This window comes from Phacochoerus africanus, chromosome 9, assembly GCF_016906955.1.
Source record: "Phacochoerus africanus isolate WHEZ1 chromosome 9, ROS_Pafr_v1, whole genome shotgun sequence".
In the NCBI taxonomy this organism is placed as follows: Eukaryota; Metazoa; Chordata; class Mammalia; order Artiodactyla; family Suidae; genus Phacochoerus; species Phacochoerus africanus.
This window is the reverse complement of record NC_062552.1, coordinates 96,215,908-96,233,686: the sequence shown is the minus strand read 5'-3', so window position 1 is coordinate 96,233,686 and position 17,779 is coordinate 96,215,908. Positions and strand designations below refer to the sequence as shown.

The following is a 17,779-nucleotide window of genomic DNA, read 5'->3' as shown; positions in this document are numbered from 1 at the left end:
GGGCTAAACTAAGGCACCTGTATTTATCCCCAAAGCTATGGTATTAGCCTGCTTAGACTGTCATAACAAAATAACACAGACTTATTTTCTCACAGTTCTGGAAGCTAGAATTCCTGATCAAGTGCTGTCAGGACCTTTTCTCTGTGCACAGAGAGATCAGTGGTATTTCTTCCTCTTCTTCTAAGAACACCAGTCCTACTGGATCAGGGTCTCACCCTTACGACCTCATCGAACCTTAACTACCTCTTTAAAGGGCTCATCTCAGAATCTAGTCACACTGGACGTCAGGGCTTCAACATATGAATGCGGACGGGGGTGGGACGGGGACAAGGCAGTGTCTCCCCACTGAGGGCCTTCAAGCAGGACGTAACATGATCTGATCTGCCTTTTTTTGGGGTTCAGTCTGAGCTGTCTGCATCGTGGAGGATGGTCGAGGCGGACAGGGGATGGAGGGGAGACCAGAGGCCATTTACAACCGTGGACCATTTAAGGAAGCAGATGGGGTGAGGGGAGGGGCCTGGAGGAGAGAGAATTAGAAACGGCAATTCACAGGACAAGGGGACCCACTGGACGGACAGGGAGAGGAGGACATCGGAAGAGGAGGGCAAGGAGGGCTCTGGGATCCCAGGCTTGGGAGAGTGGCTGGCTGGTGTGCGCAGCATTGAGGAGAGGTGGGTGGAGATGGTGTGTCCTGGCGTAGGTGTGTTGAGTTTTCCGGGCTTGTGGGACACCCAGGTGGCAGTGTCCAGGAGCCTGGACTCAGCAGAGACCTGGGCTGGAGTGTGGACTGGAACAATCTCTCTAGCAGATTTCCAGGGCCGTCATCATTGTCCCCTGAGTTCTTTCTGAAGTTAAAATAATCCGCATGCTGCTGCCCTGCAGCCCTTGCTGGTGACCAACGTGAAAACCTCAAACCCCAGCAGCCTAGCAGAGACACCTCGGCCTATTTCTAGTTTGTTTTTCCAGATTGAGGTGTCTCATTCCTCCCAACTCCGATTCTTCCCCCCTCCCCCACCACGGTCCCTTCCCACCTGCCCCTCCCCCGCCATGGTTTTTCCCCTGACCTCAGCCTGTGGTCACTTTTCAGCAGCCCTGACCCTTCCTCAGCGCTCCCTCGGCCACTCCAGATTCCTTCTTGCCTCTCTTCTCTCCTTCCCGCACGTCTCTTTACCCCTCGCCCTGTGTGGGTCTCATTCCCTCTGTAAAGCAGATCCATTCCTTCCGGAGTTCCCATCATGGCTCAGTGGTTAACGAATCGGACTAGGAACCACGAGGTTGCGGGCTGGATCCTTGGCCTCGCTCAGTGGGTTAAGGATCCCGCGTTGCCATGAGCTGTGGTATAGGTCACAGACATGCCTCAGATCTGGTATTGCCGGTAGCTGCAGCTCTGATTCTACCCCTAGCCTGGGAACCTCCATATGCCACAGGTGCAGCCTTAGATAATACAAAAAAGAGAAAAAAAGAAAAGCAGATCCATTGCCTCCTTTTTTTTCTTTCTCCCTTTACTGTCATCACAGCTCCATAATGCAGAGCCCCTCCGCCTTGGCGGCTTTCTCAGATCTGTTCCACTTCCTAAAGGCGCCTTCACCGCATCTCCGCCTCCGTACCAGCCCCTCCTCCTGCGCCTGACCCTTAGCAGGGCTTCCCTCTCTGTGTACCCCTCCCCGTCCCCTGAAACACGCACACCTCCTTCCCTGCAGGACCTGTCTCGCTGTGTGCAGCAGAGCCGAGCCCAGACAGAAAGGATCCAGCCTGTGGAAGGTGCAGGGGTTACCTGAAGCCAAAGTAGATCAATGGCTGAACCCCAATGAAAAAGCTGGGCTGACTCTATGTCCAGGACGCTGGGAAACTGGCACCACCAGGTGGCTGGTCCATGCAGACCCCTACCTCTCGCCTCAGCTGGGCTCCTGCTGCTGCCCAGGGTCGCCCTCATGATCTCCTGCCCTCTCCCCACCGCCTTCCCCCAGGAGAGCACTGCAAAGCCTTCCTGGCCCTCCTGCCTCAAGCCAGACCTCCTCTGGTCTCTGCTGGGTCCTGGTCTCCGCCAGCCTTTCCACACCCCATCAAGGATCTGGAAGGGACCTAGGTTCAAGGGGGTCAGAGGAAACACGCTGGAGCCAGCTCAGGCCAGCACGGCTCTAGCTGGGCCTCCAGGGGGACCCCCCAGAAAGCAGGGTTTATGTTTTTAATCAGGGAGGAGGGATGCCTGTAGGAGAGAAATTCTAAACGCAGGGCGGTGGGGAGGACGGGGGACTGAAAAGCCTGGAGTTTCCCTTTGCAGCTACAGAGCACATCTCTAAAGGGCTCTCCTTCAAAAGCTCCACAACCTTCCCCCAGGCCAGCCTTTGAGGGGCAGGGGTTAAAGGGTAACAGAAAGGGGCCACTCATGGGACTTCAGGAGATGTGTTTACACAGCACAGAGGCCCATTGGTGGGGTGGAGCTGAGTGGGTCCTCGGGGGGGGGGTCCTACCTGGTTCTGGATCCTATGCCCCGAGGACAGAGTTGTCCAGGGCAGCACGCCCATCATGGCTCTGAAGTGGTGGGAGCCTGGAGGATCCTGGGCTTGGGCACGGAGCTACTTGGAGATTCTTTCTAGGATCTTTTTCCCCGGCATCGGCCACTAAACCCCCCATAAGAGGACTTTGAGGGGGGTGACATTTTCTGCTTTCCCAGAATTGACGATTAGGGCCCAAAATGAAGAAAAAAGAGAAGCTAAATATCCCACACCATAAAGAACAACAGTCAGGGCCTGATACCACCCCGCCCCCCACCCCCCGCTGCAACTACCGCAAAGATAGCACGATACAGGAAAGAGCTCTGTAACCAGCCTGCCCGATCGCAGTCTATAAAAGAAGGTTGGGGAGGCAGCAGAAGGAGACAGACAAGGATCGCCGGGTTGCTTCTCCTCCCCCTTGAAGCTGAAATGGCAGGGAGGCTCTGAGAGAATTCTTTCTGGGGATCTAGGCTGGCTGCAGGCCCCAACTGGCTGTCTGTGAAGCAGCAGGCTTGCTGTGAAGCCAGGGAAGGAGAAAGCAGAGAGATGCAGAGCAGAGAGGGAGAGAGGAGGCTGGAACATCAGCCTGCACCCCAAGCAGCAGGTGCAGCAAGGATGCATGTGTGTGTCCTAGGGCTGAATGGATACCCCCGAAGTGAGCCATAATTCAGTACCAAAACCAAGACAGGGGCCTCGGAACAAAGTGGACGTGGGGTATATTGGTTTGGGGAAGCATGGAAGAGGTCGAGACTGAGCTGGGCATCCCACATAAAGGCCCGGGGAAGTGGGGGGCCCCTCCCACACCCGACTTGGGGCCCCCGCCACCCAGAGGCCAAGCAGCTGATCTGAGAAGCTGCCACATGGAAGGGAGAAAGGCTGCAATTGCTGTCTGTGAAGAGACCCCCCAAGGTTTTCCTTTCCCTCCTCCCGTGTCGTCGTCGTCACAGGAGAGCTGCGTCAGGGCAGGATAAAGCGGGAGAGCTGTCTCCCGGTCTAACCGTAGCCCCGCCTGCTCTCCTCCAAGCTCAGGACTGTGCCAGGGCAGGGAGGGGACGAGGATCCAAGTCAGGCTGGAGACTGGAGCTCTGTAATCGGATGGAACCGAGCTTGTAAATAACTGAAGCAGGAGTTCCCATCGTGGCGCAGTGGTTGACAAATCCGACTAGGAACCATGAAGTTGCGGGTTCGGTCCCTGCCCTTGCTCAGTGGGTTAAGGATCTGGCGTTGCCGTGAGCTGTGGTGTAGGTCGCAGACGCGGCTCGGATCCCGCGTTGCTGTGGCTCTGGTGTAGGCTGGTGGCTACGGCTCCGATTAGACCCCTAGCCTGGGAACCTCCCTATGCCTCGGGAGCGGCCCAAGAAATAGCAAAAAGACAAATATATATATATTTTATATATATATAAAACTGAAGCAAGCAGGAAGTTATGGGAACTGCCCAAGCTGTCGTGAGGGATGGAAGGAAGATGCAGGAAGGCAGGAAGATGCAGCGGAGCACCGTCGAAAGCAGTCATTGGAGAGGGGCAAGTTTCCTATTTGTACCCCCAGGACGCTGCCATTCCTTGGCCAACCGTTTTCACCCAGTATCAGCTGCTCCCCCTGCCCCCCTCCGCAACTCAAGTTCTCCAACAACAGGGACATGGCCAGTTGCTCCAGGGAGGGCCTCAGTTCCCTGAAGTTTAGCTTCCCGGTGGGGGTGGGGGTGGGAGAGCTGGGAGCTCACAGGGGGCAGGTGCATTGGCCCTCTGCTTTACCAAGGAGACCAGCAATTCCCACAAGTGTGATAGATCTGGCAGAAGTGATGGGCAGAAAATGCACTGCGTAGAGTGTGAAAAGCAAGTCTTTTTATTCTTAGACAATGTAAAAATTGCAACTTTCTTTTTTTTTTTTTCCTTTGTCTTTTTGCCATTTCTAGGGCTGCTTCTGTGGCACACGGAGATTGCCAGGCTAGGGGTCGAATCGGAGTTGAAGCCGTCGGCCTATGCGAGAGCCACAGCAACGCAGGATCTGAGCCGCGTCTGCAACCTACACCACAGCTCACGGCAACACCAGATCCTTAACCCACTGAACAAGGCCAGGGATCGAACCCGCAACCTCATAGTTCCTAGTCGGATTCGTTAACCACTGCGCCACGACGGGAACTCCAACAATTTTTTAAATTAATATAGAAAACACAAAGATAATCTCCATTGTGATAGTCACCAGAGTTGTTCACCAAATATTTCTAATTCTACTTCTGGCCCCTATCAGCTGCCTTGGAGGTAGGTGGGACCATGGGTGGGACTTTGCTTTAGTCATTGAGATGTGAGCAATGTGTCGTGTCACTCCAGACGGAAGCTTTCAGAACCAGGGTGCCATTTATCATGTTCTTTTTTTTTTTTTTTTTTTTTTGGCCTCCACAATTCTGGAGGATGGAGCCTTCTCTTCTATCCGGGACCCTGAGGAAGAGAAGCGCCCCCTGCTGACACAGAATGGGTTTGTTGCAGGAGTGAGGATTTAAGCCACTGGGGCAGGGGGCGGGGGTATTTTACTGCATCTTAACTTGGTCTCTCCTGGTTCTTATGAGTAATTCAGTGATGTACCCATTATCCAGTGATGACACCACATCCAAGCAGTCAACGTCCCTCCACCGCCAAGCATGTGGATGATCAGGGCTTCCCTGGTCGGCTGTGCCATGTACAGGTTCGTGGGTGGTCAGCTACAGCCAGAGCTTGGCTAGGAAGACCCCAGGCAACAGGATTGTCATAGAGCAAGTCAGGAAGGAGGGGAGCAGTGCAGACTGGGGAAGGGCGGAGGCTATGCTGCTGAGGTACCGGCTGGGATGACACAGAAGAGCGGAAGGGATGGGCCAGATTTGACAAGAAATGACAAAAGACCCCGGTGTCGCACACCTAGCACAGGCATTCGTTGGCAGACCTATAACCAAGGTCATGAGCCTCCTCCATACTGACTCATGAAAGTCACACGAGGGGGAGAAGTGATCCGGGTCTTAGGGATAAGGGCTTGACTTGGTCATCCCGCAGGAAAAAGGTCAGGTTTTACTTGTCCGAGGGGGGAGGGGGGAATGCCCAATGTCACAGAGCAGAAGATCAGCCTCCTCAGTGGGCACATCTATGGCCTTTTGAGTCACTCAAGAACTTGGAAGTAAATGGCAGATGACCAACCGGGCTCTGTCTGGGTTTTTCTACAGGAGGTCTGGCGCTGCCAGCTTCCTAGCCCACCCAAATCCCCTGGGGAACCACGGATGCGTACCAGCCTGGAAGCCCCTCCTCTGATGGCATTTGAGGGGCCCTGAAAAGATGCCTGGGCCCAGGAGCATCTCGTGACATCCAGACTGACGGCATCCGCAGTTGTCCCCTCCCCACAGAGATTAAGCATGGCTCAGGTGCCTTTTGCTGAAGGAAGAAACTTTTCGATCTACTGTTCAATTTTCCTTGACTGTTACTGGGAATGGGCCTCCTGTCTTTGGAGGAAGTAGAGGAGGGCCGAACGGAGCTGCAGGCTGGCTCTGCCCCTTTCCCAATCTGGGTCTCTCTGCTGGAAGCTAGGTCAACCCCAAGTCTCCAACAAGGTCCTGCAAGAGCAAATTCCTCCCCTATTTCTCTTCCCCAAGTCCCTGAAGCCCGTGATAGGCCTCTGCAAATTAGTGGCTTTGGGGGATGGGGCATGCCCATGGCACGTGGAGGTTCCTGGGCCAGGGACGGAACCTGCATGACCCAAGCCACTGCAGTGACCATGCTGGGTCCTTAACCTACTGCACCACAAGGGAACTCCATCGGTGGCTTTTAATAAGAACCTAAACCACGCAGAGAAACAAATGCACTCACAGCTGAATGCAACCACCTGGGGTTAAGGAGGGAGAAGGCTGCCATTCTAGCCCCTCCAGGAAGGCAGCTGGGGAGTGGGCAGAGCTCTGGGCCTGGAGCAGAAGCTCTGAGGGTGATCCCCCGCGCTGCCTTTCCCAGTTGGATGCCACTGAACTTCCGGGGCTGCGCCCACACCTGTGACACAGGGATAAAGATGCCTGTCACACCAAGCTGGGTGAGTAAGGATTTCAGGGCCTGTGGACACAGCAGCACAGTGTCAGCACTGGAGGAAGGGTTGGGAAGAATTTTTTTGCCTATTGAGGGCCGCTCCCTCGGCATATAGCGTTCCCAGGCTAGGGGTCTAATCGGAGCTATAGCCACCGGCCTACGTCAGAGCCACAGCAACGTGGGATCTGAGCTGTGTCTGAGACCTACACCACAGCTCACAGCAATGCTGGATCCTTAACCCACTGAGCAAGGCCAGGGATCAAACCTGCAACCTCATGGTTCCTAGTCGGATTCGTTAACCACTGAGCCACGACGGGAACTCCAGGAAGAATTTTTCAAGGAGATTGTCTCTGTTCACCTGCCACGGACAAGGGGACAAGGGTGGCAAAAGGAGGCTCTCAGAGGCTCGTAAGGAAGCCATATCTAGGGACAGCTGCATATGGGGGGGGGGGGGCGGCAAAGATGCCCATAACAGGGAATAGTCTAGAGGCTCATCTCTGCTGCAGCCCCCACACCAAAGCCCTCCACAATGTGAACCAGACCAGCAGCCTTGATCTGATATGTGCCCCACAGAACTGGGGCAGAGATGGCGTGAGCCCCACTGGGGGCCTGCTCCCTGTCCACAGCTGCCTTCCCAGCCCAGGGTCTTGGGATCGAATCCCAGCCACTGTGCCCACCCCCACCAGCCTGAAGCTATGGAAGGGGCAACCCTCAGCCTTGCCCACAAAGCACTGCCGGCGACATCCACCACCTTCCAGTGATGGTTTGTGGGGGCAGCTACGCTGGGGGCAGGAAAGAGGGAGCATGACAAAGAGGGCGCCGACACCAGTGAGGGCTCAGGGGGTGGATGTCCTCATAGGAAAGCCTGGTGCCACCTCATGGGTCCTCCTGGGTTCCACTCTGGTCTAGCACCTTGGCCCACCCCAGGTCAGCGTGGAGGACCCCCAGGCGCCCAAGCAGCTCCCCTTTGAAGGGAGTGAAACCGTCCCATCCAAGGACGCCACCCAAAGAAAGAAGCAACAGTCACCAAGGTTTACTCGTTTTTATTTTTTATAAAAGAAGCTACAAATAGTCTCCCTCCCTCCTCACAAAGGAAAACCACACAACCCGGCCTCACAGGCATGTGTGAGAGAGAAGATGCCCGGGGGAGATTCTGTCTTGCTACAGCGAGGTGCTTTCTCGGGGCCGGAGTCTCCTGGACGGTCCATCCCGCCCCAGCAGGCCCAGCTTTCTGGTCCCAGCTAACAGACAAGGGCACCCTGTCCACCTTACCACGTAGGGATGGGGCCTCCAGTCACCCTGAATAACCCCTAGGACTTTCACAGGGATAGCAAGCGCCTTCTTCCGCCAAAGGATGGAATCCTGGGATGGGATACGGGATGCGGCCAGATTTCCGACAACAATCCATAGAAGCACCAGTCCCAGGCTACCTGTCCCCCCTGCTGCCACTAAGGCTGTCCACGGGAAGGGGCGCTAAGTGTCCCTTGTTGCTCTCTGGCTGATGGCTGTGGGATGGGCAGAGGGAGGTGGCGTCTGACCCAAAGGCTGGGCAGCCCACATAGGAATCCCAGGAAAACACCAATGGGAAGCAAGGCCAGCATTTCCCCACAGCTGCGTTCTTATTCAGGCACTTCTAGGGGAGGCAGAAGAGGGAGGCCCAAGATGAGTTTTGTTCTGGTATTGGCCTCAAGCCTGGATGCCTTTAAAAGCATTTAAGGGAAGAGGAAAAGCCTCAGTATTGGGTTTTTTTTAAAGGCTGAGTTACCAACAAGGTGACTGACTCAATCCTCCCTCAGGCTTCCAAGGGCCAGAGGACAGCAGAGGACAGAGGAAGGAGAGTGGAAGAAAAGCCTGGTCTCAGGAGTTCCCGTCGTGGCACAGTGGTTAACAAGCCCTAGGATCCATGAGGTTGCTGGTTAGACCCCTGGTCTCGCTCAGTGGGTTAAGGATCTGGTGTTTTCGTGAGCTGTGGTGTAGGTCACCGACACAGATTGGATCCTGTGTGGCTGTGGCTGTGGTGTAGGCTGGCAGCTGCAGCTCCGATTCGACCCCTGGCCTGGGAACCTCCATATGCTGCAGGTGCGGCCCTACAAAGAAAAAGAAGAAAACCTGGACGCTGTCTCGGGAAGCCTCATTTGGAGGTGTGCAGGCCGTGAGAAGCGCAGGCCGTGAGAAGCGCAGGTCTTCCGTCCTCTCCCCCGGCTGCTCCGCTACTACACAGCTACTAAATAAAAGCCCCCGCTGGGCGGCTGTCTCCTCTTTGCCTCCCCGCTCGTGCTTCACATGGACTAGCTGCTAACCATGGGTGGAAATGTTTCAAGCCTAACACAGATCCTTCGAGGACAACCGGCTCAGCAGACCAGGACCCTGGGCAGTCACCCAGCCTGGGCCACTCGGGGGGGCTGGATGTGGGGATTCCTGGGCATGGGTGCCTGTGCCGGCCACGGCCCTCCCTCCAGGGGCTGCTCACATCTGTCCCTCACCCAACCTCCTCGGGTAGGTCAACCAGCAAGTGGCTTGCCAGCTCCCACAGCTGCGGCTGGAGGCGGCACCCTCCTCCCACCAGAAAAGAACCGATGGAGTCTGTGCTCTAAGGACAGGGGTCCGTCTGCAAAGGGAATCCAAGCGCGCCGGGGATGGAGTCCTGGGTTCCAGCGAACCAGGCTGTGTATCCAGCGCCCCGACGCCCCAGAGAGGGGGAGAAAACAGACAGCAATGCCAACGCCTGTACAAAAGAACTATACAATTTACATATATATTTATATACAGTATATAAATCTCTGTCTTAGTCCCAACAAGACCCTCCCTCCCCCCAAAAAAAATCCCCTAAAAGTTGTCAGTAGCAGATCCAAAAACTTAACAATAAAAGAGAGCACAGTCTTTCTTCCCTTTCCTTTTCCCACTGTGGTGTTAGATACTGGTGTTGAAAAATGAAACCCAAAAGAGAACACACGAGGAAGAGTTATTAAAAGTGCAAACACGGTGGGCACCACTTAGGTTACGTGGGGGTGTGGCTGGGCCGTGGGCAACGTTGAAGGTTAGGTGTCCGATGCGCCATCCTGCCTCCCGGGTCTCCGCCTGCCCTTTGGTTTTCTGCGCCTTAGACGAGGCGTCCTACTGGGAAGGGGAGGTGTAAGCAAGAAGTTAAGAGTTGAGTTTGTGAGGGGGGTTCCCGTCATGGCTCAGTAGTAACAAACCCGACTAGTACCCATGAGGATGCGGGTTCCATCCCTGGCCTCCATCAGTGGGTTAAGGATCTGGCGTTGCCGTGAGCTGTGGTGTACGAAGACGCGGCTCGGATCTAGCACTGCTGTGGCTGTAGCTGTGGCTGGCAGCTACAGCTCTGAGTCAATAGTCAACCTCTAGCCTGGGAACCTCCATATGCTACAGGTGCAGGCCTAAAAATCCAAAAAGAGTTTCTGAGAAATCCAAGTCCACATGTCAATTTCCTCACCTGAGCAGCCTCTCCCACCTACTGTTAGACACAGGTAGCCTGAACTTGCAGAAAAGCCCATGTTTTACCAGCCCACCCTCTGCCACCATGAGGCATCACAAAGGCAACGGCAGCAAGTTTGGCATTTGGGAGAATGAGGCTCTGCCTACTAAGCACAGGAGGCGCTGTGCACTCTGTACCAACCATCCCACCCAGATGCCAGCCTTTCCACCCGGGACTGGGGCGGAAGTGGTAGGTGCCTGTTTATAGTTGGGGATGGTCCTTGTTGTGCTGACTCAACTTTCTCTTGTGTCCTTGGCCAAAAAAAAAAAGAACATGGGAGCCTCAGTAACTTGGCCAATCCCAACACTCCCACTGCACTCCCAAAGTTGCATTCAGGGGTCCATCAAAGGGACCCCAGAAAAAAGGCAACTCGCTGAATGGGTTTGTGGCTGTTCCTTTTCCCTGAGGGAAGATGCCAAAACTACCACCTGCAACAAACAGGAATATCAGATTCTCGAGTGCCCCTGACCCGGAGAACTGGTAGGGCTTCTTTGAAGCCAGGGCTCCTGTCCCCTTTTAACCCCAGGACAAAGAGGGAGCTTGGGGAAGAGCCAGAGGTAGTGTAGCAATGCCTCCTGTTCTGCTTGGGTGAGCCCACTGCTGGCCAACACTTTTTTTTTTTTCTTTTCTTTTTAAGGCCACATCTGAGGCATATAGAAGTTCCTGGGCTAGGGTTCGAATTGGAGCTGCAGCTGCCGGCCTACGCCACAGCCATAGCAACGCTAGATCTGAGCCATGTCTGGAATCTATGCTGCAGCTTGAGGCAACGCTGGATCCTTAACCCACTGAGCAAGGCCAGGGATCAAACCCGGATCTGCGTGGATACTATGTAGGGTTCTTAACCCACTGAGCCACAACGGGAACTCTCAACACCTTTAAACTAAGTCCCTTTTCCCTAAGGCCGCCTGCCCCTTTTGAGCTGAGAAGGGCTTTGTTGCTGATGGTCATTTGCATAACTTTCTTGGGTTTTGTCTCTCCAAGTGCCAGGATGTCGGATGGAAGGAATCTCAGCAATCATCTGGCCTGGCCCCTTCACTTAAATCTGGAAACCGAGGCTCAGAGCAGTTGAGTAGCTTAACCAAGGTCCAAGGCCTGTTCTGCTAACACCCACTCTACCCCATGGGGTTCTGATGGGTTTGGGAGGTTCTGCAGGGCCCAGGTCTCCTAAGGGAGGAGCACGGAGCTGGGAGCCCAGCACACAACAACTGGGCCAGCTCCGCATGGCCCCTGGAGGCTGTGGACTCTGTGAACACCTCTTAACCCCTCTGGCTCAGACTCTGGAACAGGAATTTGGGCCACAGCTGCACTGCTTCTGCTCTGCCTCTCATAGGATTGCCTCGAGGAGCAACTGAATTCCTAGAGAAAAGGCTCTGAGGTTTGCGGAAGTGCTGTGAGAATCCACCGCCACGCTCAGCTCATCCGCCCCCCGGTAAGGCTAACACTTCTTAAGATCCAAGAAGAAAAGATAGAACACGGGAGCGGGTGGGGCACAGGTATATCCAATTTCACAGACAAGAAAACAAACTTGAAAGATAGAGTAACAGGCCCAAGGCAGACAGGTGGGACGTGACAGAGCCAGGGTGCCAGGCTCTGCATCCCACTTTTGCCTGCTCCAGCCAGCAGCTGCTTCTCTAGGGGTGAGTGGAAAGTTCCGCACATACAGAGGAACCTCCAATAGTCCTGCCCACCAGGCTGAGACTCAAGGGAGAACATGTCCAGCCAGCAGTAACCAGCTCTCACGTCGAAGCCTTATCTCGCGAATCCCTTTACCAAGTCATATCGCTTCATCCTCAGAGCAATTTTATGTGCTTCTAATAAAATGATCAGATTATCCCCATTTTGGAGTTCTCGTGTGGCAGAGCAACTTAAGGATCCAGTGTTGTCACTCCAGTGGCTTGGGTCACTGCTGTGACTCGGGTTCGATCCCTGGCTCAGGAACTTCCACGTGCCACAGATACAGGAAAAAAAAAAATTATCCTCATTTGATGAGGATGAAACTGAGGTTTGGCGATGCCATAGCTTTTACATAGTGAAACAAACTCAGACCTGGCTGCCTGCTTCCAGAACCACGCTTTTAACCACTAAGGAAGGCGGGAGAGAAAAGGCCTGAACAGGGGCAGGTGCCATCTCTGGACCATTCAAGGGACAGCTGCCCTTCTTTTTTTTTTTTTTTTTTTAATGGAGGAACATGTCTGCATCCTGCCTGCCTCACAGCATGGTGGCTAATCCGGATGATGCTGTTCTATAAGCTGGCAAGGACCAGTTTAGAAAGAGGCCTGGTCCTCAGAATGCTATGCAGAGAACTTGGCTCCCTAGTGTGGAGTCTGGTGGGTAAAAAGCAAAAAAAACAAACAAAATCCCCTGTGTTCACAAGGCATTTCCAAAAATCTGGTTCCTCGTCCAAGGCTATATTCACCCCCAAACTCCGGGTCCACCCCTCAGCTGACTTCCACCCCCCAGCTGACTTCCACCCCCCACTTGGGATGCAAGCCCCTCTCAGCCCACCAGAGGGCACCACATGACACCAGATGACTGACGTCTCTCCATTCCCTTTGCACCATCCACTCAAGTGGCTTTTCTGCTGCTCCCCAGAGCAGAGACCCAGGGGAGCTGCCGGCAGCCAGCCTCCAAATTTCTCATGTGCCTTCACCACGAACCAGGAACCAGGTCAAGTTCTTCATAGGCACCAACTTGTGAAATCGTCACACCAAATCTGTGAGGCAAATACTACCAGCTCCATTTTGCAGATGAGGAAACTGAGGCTCAGAGACATCAGGTAGCTTACTAACATTACAGGGCTAGTAAGTGACAGAGCTGGATGCTTCCTTCGGTGCTTGGCAAAGCTTCAGAGCACAGCTAGGGAGCTTCTTGAGCTCCATGGACCCGAGGTCACCACACTCAGCCTCCCTTGGCTCCTGTGTGCTGTGCTGACCTGAACTACCAGCACGGGAAGCGGACAGAGGGCAGAGTCACCACATGGCTCTGTGATTCCAACCATGGAGCCAGAAGTGCTCTTGGGCGAGCCTGGTCCACACCAACACTGGGTCATCTCTTTCCAATACCCGCCCTCTGCCTGGGCTCTGAGAAATGGGCACCAAGTCCAAGTGCATCAAAGGGTAACATCATCACATGGGACAACCCCCTCTCCCATTCCTTCGTCACTTGACAAGGACTTAATGCACTGCCACCTGAGGACTGGGGCTGCCTGAGCTTAGGAATTGAGAAAACAGGGTCCACAGCTTCAGGGAAGAATCAGGAGAGAGCATTACAATGCAGTGTGATGAGTGCTTCTGAGAGCAGCAATACTGAACTTCCACTGAGCTCCGCCAATGTCTCAGGCGCTATGAGAACTGCTTTGACTCACTGTCCCGTTGAACCAATACGACAGCTTTATGGGGTAGTTACTACGGTTTTTCCAGCCAACAGGAGAAACTGAAACCCAGGCGGGCTGTGTAGTTTGTACTTGGGTGAAAGAGCTAGTCTGTGGCTGAGGCAGGGTGGACCCATGACACTGTACTATGTCCTGGGGACTCAGTGTAGCAGGAACAAAGAGAGGCTTCATCATCAGACAGAAGTGCCCAGAGCCATGAGGTCACTCGCCCAGGGTCACATGTCCTAGAACCAGGGCCAGAACCCAGTGATGGAGAGGGCAGGTCCTGAGACTGGGTACCTGGAGGTAATGCAGCCACTTCCCAAGCCACCTTTTCAGTTCACACCATCAAGCGAGGGTTAGAACAAGGAAAAGGCCTTATGTCTCCAGCGAGGCAATCTCACCTTTTCCAAAGCTGCCATTTCAAATATGTCAGCACCATCCAGAGTGACACCTTCAGCCCAGACCCTTCGCCTGCATTGCACACCTGCTAATCCTTTGGGTGCATCCATCATGACACCTCCATGCCATCCTCCTACATTCCCATCCCCCTACGTTCTTCCTCCCATGGTGCCCATCTCAGGGAGTGGACCCAGCCGCCAGTGGCCCCAACCAACCTCACCCCTCTAACCACACCGTCACCAAGCCCTGACCTTCTACCCAGCTCACAGCCACTCACCACTCTGTGTCCCCCACTGTGCTCTCCCTCACTGGGGCCTCGGTCACCTCCTCCCTGGACAGTGCCACAGCCTCCTCCTGGGCACTCTGCTTGCTCCTCCCCAATCCATCCCCCACAGCGCATCAAAACAATGTTTAAGCAAAACGGCTGCTACGGTTTCTCTGCCTAAATCCCTTCACCAGCTTCCCGCTGCGCTCATGAAGTCAAATCTCTCTCACCTCCATTCCCGCCACCTCCTCTCTCCTCCCGTCTTCAAACACGGGTCTCAGTCACTGTGAGAGCCTTTCGCTCCTCTAAGACTCTGCTCCCTCACCTCTGAGGCTTCACCCTTCATGTGCCTCAACGAAGACCCCTGGCGCCTCCCTCGGCCTCTCTGCTCGGCCGCCTCCTACCCAAGGCCCAGGGCTTGACGGGAAGCCAGGGCAGCACACTTACCTCTGAGGCGAGACAGGAAGTACCTTGGCTTTGCAGGCCACGTACAACACCCACCTGTCTCTGCTGTACAGTCTTCTTTTTTGAAAAGTATGGCTCTTTCAAGATACAGAAACCACTTTTGGCTCTCACAGGCTGTACAGAAACAGGTCGTGGCCTAGACGGGGCCCAGGGGCCACGGTTTGCTGAGCCCTGGTTTAGGTGTCACTCCCTTCCCGCAGTTTTCGGAGGTTGTCTGCCCCTGAGCTACTGGAGGTGCCCCACGTCCATTACGTTCCTACGGTACTCGGTACTTGCGCCCCTGGGACAGGCCAGTCAGGGGTCCACCAGAATCCATGCTCTGCTCCTCTTCCCACGACCCCAGCCCTCCCTACTGTGGGGTCTGGTCCAGTGACTTGGTTCCAGCCAGTGAAATAAGACAGGGGATGTATGTCACTTCCAAGACTGGCCTGTCAACCCCGCCCCACATGCACTGCTCCAGGCTTTATGCCATCCGGCTGCCCAGGAAGGGAGGTGACCCCAAGGGTGACCTTGGATGTCACACAGTGAGGATGGCAGAGTCCTTCTCCGGCTGCATCTCAAAGTGACGGCTCATGGAACAACCCCCACCTCATTCCCTCTCTCTCTCTCTCTCTCTCTCTCTCACACACACACACACACACACACGCCAGGATCTGGAATTGTGGTGAACTATTACAAGGGCAAGACAAACAAACTCCCACTACACTGAGCCACTACCTGTGTGGTTCCACTTGTCACTGCAGCCTGGCATATCCTCATACACCCTCATCGCACTCAGCACAGAGTGTGTAAATACCGTAGGCTCTGCCTCCTCGGTAGGGAAAGAAGGGGCCTCATCCACCCCTGCCCCCGACTGTGTCAGGCATCTAGCACGAAGCATAACACACTCCTAGTGAGTGAGTAGCTGAATGAACTCAGACCTGGGAGGTCACCTACTATGAGAGCCCTTGGGCCCTGGGCCTGGGAGAGGCAGGGCCTGGAGGGCCAGGAGCACAGGTGAGCACTCACCTTCTTTGCTGACACCCAGGCAGCCCTTCAGCTCGGGCAGCGAGATGACCTTGTCCTTGTTCAGGTCACAGTAGTCGGTGAAGCGCCGGGCACATTTCTTGGGCTTGGCTTTCTTCTTCACGTAGCGCTTGAAGGGCTTCATCTCGCGCTTGTTGATGTCGCTGCTGCTGTTGCTGTCCAGCTGGCTGAAGTACCAGTGCACCACTCGCTCCTCCAGGGTGTGGCTGGGGTCTGGCTCCGAGAACCTGGGCCGCGGGCAGACAACCCCACCCCAGAGCACACCACTCAGGGTCCTGCAGGAACCATCAGCGCCACCACAATGCAGGTGACTGCGTTGCCGGCTCCTCCGAGCCAAGGACCGCCCAGCCCCGCTCCACTGTGCCAGAATGAAGCCATCCTTGCCCTCTTGCGCCCCGAGATGGGACGATTCATTTCTCAGGGGTCCCCCAGTCGGTGAACTTGTCACACCCTCCCCCAGAGCCAGGAATGTTCTCGTACAAGATGGGCATTCAAGACACACTGGCTGGGTTTCATTCACCTGAGAAAACCACAGGGCTCCAAGGAGTACTTCTTCAAGCCTAGTGCTGCTGTCAGACAAACTGCCCATTACACATGGACGTGACTCCAAAATGAACGTGACCATGGGCAAGGGGGCCCAGAGCCTGCACCACCCACCCAGTGCTGGGCCAGGTCTGGGGATGGCTTCCAAAACAGGAGGCTTCAAACTGGTTCCTGTCTTGGTGAGACAGAGCCCAAAACGTGAGACAGGGCTGTGACAACTCAACGTGAAGTGTGAAGCTCCCCTGAGCCACCCCTGTCGGGTACCGGGAGCAGCAGGAATGAGAGAAGAAGGCAATTGAGATGGACACAGAGGTTCACGGCAGGCAGGTCCAGACCGACGAAGCCCCAGTCTCTCCACATAGAAGTTTTAAGGCAGGAGTCTGGAGTGAACCCAAGAAGCCACATGTTTACGAGAACCCCCAGGGGATTCTGCTGAGAAGCACCAGATGAGGGCAGCCACGAAAGCTTCCTGGTGTGGAGATGCCCAGTGGTGACCACATCTAATACAGCCCATGCATGCGTGGTGACCGTGAGGTGACAAGAGCAATGCCTGCATGTGTAATGTACGCAAGGCCTACCCATCCATCTTTCTCAGCTCTCATCTCCCCCTGCCCCCAAAAGGATTCAGGGTGCTGGCTAATCTTTACAACTTTTAAGGCCAATGCTGGGTCTGTTCCGGTGGGCGGGTGGTGACTGGGGTCTGTGGCCAGGAGAACAGAGCACATGAGTCCCGTGGCTCCTGCTCCCAGGCCCTGGCACTGAGTCATTGTGGTCCAGGCCCTTGTGTTTAAAGCCCTTCCCATGATTGGGGGACGAAGGCTGAGGTTTGGAGGCTCAGACATACAAATACTCAGTCTGCAGGGCACTGGGACAGACCATGTGACCACCACGGGTCAGAAGCCCGGGCAGAGGAGCTTACTTTCACACAGGGATCCTAGACCAGGGATTCAGGGCCTGCCGGGACATTCAGAACCTGTACCCAGCAAGAAGAATAGTCAAGGCACTTGCCAGTGCTTTGAGGTTCTTCTCTGGGATCTGCTGAGTCTTCCAGAAGGAAGGGGACCATCACTGACCCCTCCCCTATGAATGAGCAGGGAAACTCCCTCCCCTTCGGTCCCCCAAGGGACCTTACCCTTTAGGGAAAAAGCAGTTTCATTACCAAAATAAAGCCAGGCACCCCAGCTAAATGCCCACTCCTAATTAAATGGATCCCAGTCTTGGGGAGGCCCCCCCAGGGACCCTGGACCAATTCCAAGAGAGCACAGTGCGTGGATCTGCCAGCAGGACCTCATCCAGACAGGTGTGGCACAGGGAGTACCTGGGAAAGGTGTGAGGGACCGCTTGCCTCCGGATCTTGGGGACTCTGCTAGGTCTGTCATAGACACCAGCCTCCGAAGGGCTTTCAAACAGGCAGGACTCAAACTGTTGTCTCTGCCCGTACATGGTATTTGGGTGGGTTTAAGCCTCCCCGATTTTCGCTGCAACATTCGCCCTGGAGCCTGCAGGGTATATACACCAGGCGGGCAGCAGAAAACTCCTGTCAGGATGCTCGCAGGAGCAGGAGGGAGGACCCAGGCGGTGGAGGAGAGCCAGGGGTGGCCCAGGGGAGGCGCTCCAGCTACTCCCACCCGGGCTTTCCTAGGCGGCCAGGGGAGGCGGTCAGAGGCTTTCCCCCTCAGCCCCTCC

General features: G+C 55.1%; 1 protein-coding gene across 4 annotated transcripts in view; it reads right to left on the bottom strand.

Annotated features, from left to right (window-relative positions):
• Positions 1-9,254: 9,254 nt before the first annotated feature.
• Positions 9,255-17,779, bottom strand: part of SMOC1 (SPARC related modular calcium binding 1) — a 145,815-nt gene continuing 137,290 nt past the window's right edge. For 2 of the 4 annotated variants that reach the window (XM_047795013.1, XM_047795011.1), the window contains exons 11-12: positions 15,533-15,777; positions 9,255-9,643 (exon numbers count right to left, since the gene is read on the bottom strand). In XM_047795013.1, the coding sequence (XP_047650969.1) occupies positions 9,627-9,643; positions 15,533-15,777 (262 nt within the window). In that variant the 3' untranslated portion in view covers positions 9,255-9,626. The remainder of the gene's footprint in view (positions 9,644-15,532; positions 15,778-17,779) is intronic. The other 2 variants (XM_047795012.1, XM_047795015.1) reach the window with 1 other exon arrangement.